The sequence below is a fragment of the Papaver somniferum genome, unplaced genomic scaffold (genome assembly GCF_003573695.1).
Source record: "Papaver somniferum cultivar HN1 unplaced genomic scaffold, ASM357369v1 unplaced-scaffold_128, whole genome shotgun sequence".
Taxonomy (NCBI): Eukaryota; Viridiplantae; Streptophyta; class Magnoliopsida; order Ranunculales; family Papaveraceae; genus Papaver; species Papaver somniferum.
The window spans coordinates 8,749,774-8,755,089 of record NW_020621936.1 but is presented as its reverse complement, the minus strand read 5'-3'; the positions used below and the strand labels follow the sequence as shown (position 1 = coordinate 8,755,089).

General features: G+C 37.5%; 1 protein-coding gene across 1 annotated transcript; it reads right to left on the bottom strand.

Moving 5' to 3' along the window:
• Positions 1 to 207: 207 nt before the first annotated feature.
• On the bottom strand, positions 208 to 870 carry LOC113331833. The gene is made up of 2 exons (XM_026578476.1): positions 545 to 870; positions 208 to 387 (listed from the first exon to the last, which is right to left on the bottom strand). Exons 1-2 carry the CDS (start codon positions 831 to 833, stop codon positions 308 to 310), a joined length of 369 nt encoding a protein of 122 aa, XP_026434261.1. The 5' UTR covers positions 834 to 870; the 3' UTR covers positions 208 to 307.
• Positions 871 to 5,316: the final 4,446 nt, after the last annotated feature.

Sequence of the window (5,316 nt, the reverse complement as noted above, 5' to 3'; positions counted from 1 at the left end):
TAACTGGTCGTAATATCTCCCTGTGTCATTTTATCAAATACCAGTACAAGTGAATTATAAAACAGTGAATATGATTCATATCCATGCTGATGAATGAGTTCATGATAAAATATCCCATTGTCTTTGTTTAGAAAAGCTGACCCAAGACGAAAAATAATACAATAAAACGTTTCAAGATATACTTCATAATCACCAACAATATGAGAATACCTGTGAATAACTTCAAACTCCTTTCCACGATCAAATATCACTTGAGAAAAATGCATACCACCATAAAAATATTCTCCACTAATTGAGCACAGAGGAATCAACCAAAATTCAAGCATTCTTGTGAACATCTGACATGAGCTTGAAGAATCCCGAAATATTGGCTCAAACAATTTGCCCCTATTAAACATGATATGAGCAAAATTGAAACTATGTAATGCATCACATATAACATTAGAAGTCTGATTTAATATGTTGAAGTCCTTTACCTTACTCCATTCAAATTAAGAATCCATAGCAATATTAACTGAATTGATTACGGAATCTAAAATCTTACCCTCTTGGTAATCCATAAACTGTGAATTCACTTTACACCCATAACGGTAAGAAGAAATAGATTCGGCTTGGTGAGATGAAAAGATTTGATGAAGCTGTAATGATTTCTCACAGTTGCGATTTGAGCTGCCATCTTCAGCTTTATTAATAGTTGAAAAATGGGTTTCGAAACTGAATCGATAATTACCTTCGTCTGTTGCTAGAGGAGTTGAAGGTTTTAAAGTGAAATCGTTTACTGAAATTGAATTGATAGGAGTTTCTTCCAGTTTTTCACTAATTGGTTTCTCCATTAGCGTCACTTCCTTCAACACAGATCCAATTAATTCGAATCTTTTCCAATAAATTGATTCCTAATTCTCATCAGCAGATTGACTTAAATATATCTCCCGCTCCAGCAATAGCAATTTCTTTGTTTCTCTTGCTAGAATTACCTTGCATTTGGCTAGAATCAGATGAGAATGTTTATTTTTTAAGACCCTTGCAATTACTTTTAGAACATGAAGAACAATAGATAATTGCTCGGCTAAAGCCTTAAATCTATTACCATCATCCATGATCAATCCAGGGAAAGACCGTCTCTGATACCACTTGTAGTGATCTACACTACAAACGAGTAATCAGGCTCAATCCTGTAGGATATACACTACAGAAATTGAGATAAACCTCAAATGAGGGAGAAGAACAAACACACAAATTCTATATTCGATAATCAAAGGGGATTACAGACTATCTACTAAACAAGGAACGACCTGGAGGCATGTGCGACACATACAAGTGAGACTACAACTACTACCTACAGCTAAGGGTGCCCCTAACCCGATGGGTTCCCATAACTATTACATGGGACATGACACACACCTATGATTGAAAATATCGTGCTTCAAGAAAGGCACGCATAGTGATTTTCCACCATAAGTAATTAGATCCATCGAAGATTGGTGGGACGTTTATAGAGATAACACTCATGTCCATGGAGTCAGATTGTTATAAACACAAACTTATGAGGTCTTAGCGTGTTTTCCTGCTCTGATACCAATTCAAAAAGCGGGGGGTCTAACAACCACACCCAATATTTAGTTCGGCAATCTTATGGACTAAACTACAACATAATTCGAAGAGAATCAACTAGACATTCAAACTCAATCAAGGAAAGATATCAAAGAGTTATATCTCTTTATCAAATCAATCTGCAATTCAATAGGATGAAATACATGAACTGATTGGTATGAGAAAAACTTGGACGGTACCAAAGATCAATGTCCAAGTGCCAATCAAATCTATTCCATAAACAAGGTCGGATTTCTCAATGGATTGAACTACGCACAAACTGTGATATTTCAATTATATAAAATATGATGCGAAAAATAAATAACACAAACACCAGAAATTTTGTTAACAAGGAAACTGCAAATGCATAAAAACCCCGGGACCTAGTCTAGATTGAACACCACACTGTATTAAGACGCTATAGACTCTAGCATACTACAAATTAACTTCGGAATGGAATGTAGTTGAGCTATAACCAATCTCACACCGATTAAGGTACAGTCGCGTTCCTTACGCCTCTTGAACCACGCCGGATTCTACGCACTTGATTCCATTAGCTGATCTCGCCCACAACTAAGATTTTCTACGACCCAAAGTCGAAGACTTTATAAAAAAATATGTCTCCCACATATAAGTCTATTCTGATAGATAAATATATCTTCCATAAAAAAACCTATGAAGTTTTTGTCCCGTCTTATGATAAACCAAGGTGCAAAGAAACCAACTAACAATCCGGCCTTATACCCCCAAAGAGCAGCCTAGAAGATTTGTCACCTCACAATAACCCAACTGATTAACAGAACAAGTTATTATGGAATTAAAAATTTTGAGAGAAGGACTTTGTGACAACGTTTTATATCTTACGTATCAGAGATAAACTCGAGTAAATCTTAGAGAAGATAAAACTCAATACGATAGGACAAGTAAGAACATAATACGCAACTACAAAGAAAATAGTTGGATCTGGCTTCAGAATCCCAATGAAGTCTTTAAGTCGTTAACCTAATGGTTTTAGAAAAACCTAGGCTAAAGGAGAATCAACTCTAGTACGCAACTAGGAACATACAGAAGTGTGCGGATTAGTTTTCCCAATATAGTATTTCAAATTAAGATTGCTTACAATCAACGATAAGATATCTTAGTAACAAAGAAACCAATGTACACTGTTAGATGAAACCCTAATTCAAGATTCAAGCTAAGTATGCTTAGAAATAAAGCAATTAATCTCCACAGTTAGATGGTCTTAAATTGTTACGCACGAATGAAATATACTTATTGTGAGTGGGGAAAAACGATTTACTGGCTTTTACGGAATTGAAGAGTCGACCGTGTGGAGACTCCTTGAACCGAGCGAAATGTTGAACCTCACACAAATGCACTGCAAGAAGGGAGTGCTTTGAGTTCGAGAGATCAATATGTAAGACCCCGACCTAAACCAAGAACAATGGCAGTTCCAGAGTCAATTCGGTCACAAGAGAGGATGGTTGATCTGTAGGAGGGAAGCTGAGAATTGCGTGAGATCAATGGTGATCTGAGATTGTAGATGTGTTGTGAATTCAGCGTGAAAATGCTATGAATGATTGAATTTTGCTCAATTGAGAGTAATTTCTGTGAGTTCGTGTAGACGAAAGATTGTCTGTATGAACTTTGATGAGAAATTGCTCGTTTTGGCGAATGTTCTTCGATTGTTCGAAAAACCTCTATCTTCAATCAGGATTCAGGGACATTTTATAATGTCGGAGTTGAAAACACCATGATCCCATGAAGTGTGACAGTTGATGGAATCAGAGAATGGGAAATGGGGAAATCATGTTAAAACCAATTACTCATCGTGCAGAGACTTGGTTAACTTTCCACCCACTACTTTGTTGACTCTTCCAACTGATTGCACGACTTCCTCACATTCTCATCGTGGGTGAACACACGTGCCGTAGACCGCCAGACCAAAACCCTAGTTAGTATCCCCCCATGTGACATGATTGAAATCTCGTGATTGTGGAGTCAGTTGCTGACTTTATGGGACGATGAGTCCATGTATTGCTGAGTTGAACATGATTAGTAAATGTTTCGAAACTCATGAATTTAATGTGTCTGCTGAGACGAGGTATCATCATAACCTAAGACGAGCAAAACTATGTTGCTAAATTGTTGAATATTGATAGTTGAACCAATATTATTTGATTTGAGTAAATATTGCTAGTCTGAGCGAATATTGCTAATTGAGTAAATATTGCCGGTTCGAGCGAATATTGCTAGTTTCGAGCAAATATTGCTAGTTTGAACAAATATTGTTCTTTTGATGAATTGTTGGTAGCTGGACCAAATAAAATGTTAATTTAAGTTACTGACTGCTGAGTCGAGCACAATAAATATGAATATCAATCATGGAATCAACATAAAATTATCAGAGTGTTCGAATCTGCACAGAATCACGTTTATGCAGAGCTCTGGATTCAAAACCCTAGTTTTACCGAAATGATGATTTATTCCAAATCAACACGGGACCGGCTACAGGGGATGACGGGTTCACCATATAACGCCCAAATGCTCGAATGAGCAAAAATACCAAAGTCTCTTGAGGACCAGTTGGTGAAAGAATAATTAAATGTTGATTTAATCATTTACTGAAATAATGCTCGTGTGAGCAACAAATCATAAAACCTGATGTAGAAAATATGAGGGGCCGACCAAGAGGTCATGAGACCGGATCTTGATGGTCGTGGGACCAGTAGATGGTCGTTTGAGCGAACTTCCAATTGTTTGGAAAGAGTTCGAACCTAATATGAGCAACTGAGCAAATTAGGTTAAAATCATTAAAACATGTGGGCCCAGCTGTTTGCAAGCCTCAAGGTCACCCTTGGTCGGTCAAGGGGATGTGCCCGGGTCACCATAGTGTCCGTGCTTCAGTCCTGAGAATTTTGATATTTTCTGATGCACGTTTGAGCAACATTTGGAGAAAATATGAAAAATCCATGGTTTTGCTGAAACTGGGAAAAATACATGAGATGATGAAAATAATAAATAAACAAGGAATCACAAGGTTTGGGACCGGCCACGGCTAGGGCATGGCCGGCCGCTGACACGCGGTCCCAAATGCTTTTCCCAGTTTTATGTGATTTTATGTATTTTTCATTGATTTAAGGGAAATTCCATGAAACTGGAGAGTTTGGCGAAATTAGGGAACTTCCATGAGATGAGAGACATAAATTAAAATATAAAATAGGGAATGGGAGTGTGGGACCGGCAATGGCCGTGGCATGGCCGGCCGGCCAATGGGCGCGGGTCCCAAGGCACTCTTCCCAATTTTATGTAATTTTGATGATTTTAGATAATTTTCATAAAATCAAAGGGATTTGTTGAAAACAAGATATTTTGTTGAAATCAGAGAGTTTACATGAAATCAGGAAACAAAACACCAAATAATAATAAAATAATGGGCATGTGGGACCAGCTAGGGAATGGCCGGCCGACTAGAGCCCGGTCCCACAAGTTTTTCCTAATTTTTTTAATATTTTCCATGATTTTAGAGAAAATACATGAAATTAGGTAATTTTAGGGAAAATTCATAAAATCAAGGAATTTTCTTAATTTGAGAAGAAATAATAAAATAATAGGACGTGAGGTGTGGGACCGGCCGCGGCCAAGGCATGACCGGCCGGCCGGCGGTCCTGCGACACCTTTCCCTAATTTTATTATTTTTTGATAAAATCATGTGATTTAGATAAA

Bases quoted from the DNA above. Each gene is read 5' to 3' on its own strand.
- LOC113331833 (XM_026578476.1), bottom strand. From the start codon at position 833: ATGGAGAAACCAATTAGTGAAAAACTGGAAGAAACTCCTATCAATTCA. The intron at 388-544 runs GTAAGATTTTAG...CATGTTTAATAG, and splicing joins GTTTATGGATTACCAAGAGG to GGGCAAATTGTTTGAGCCAA.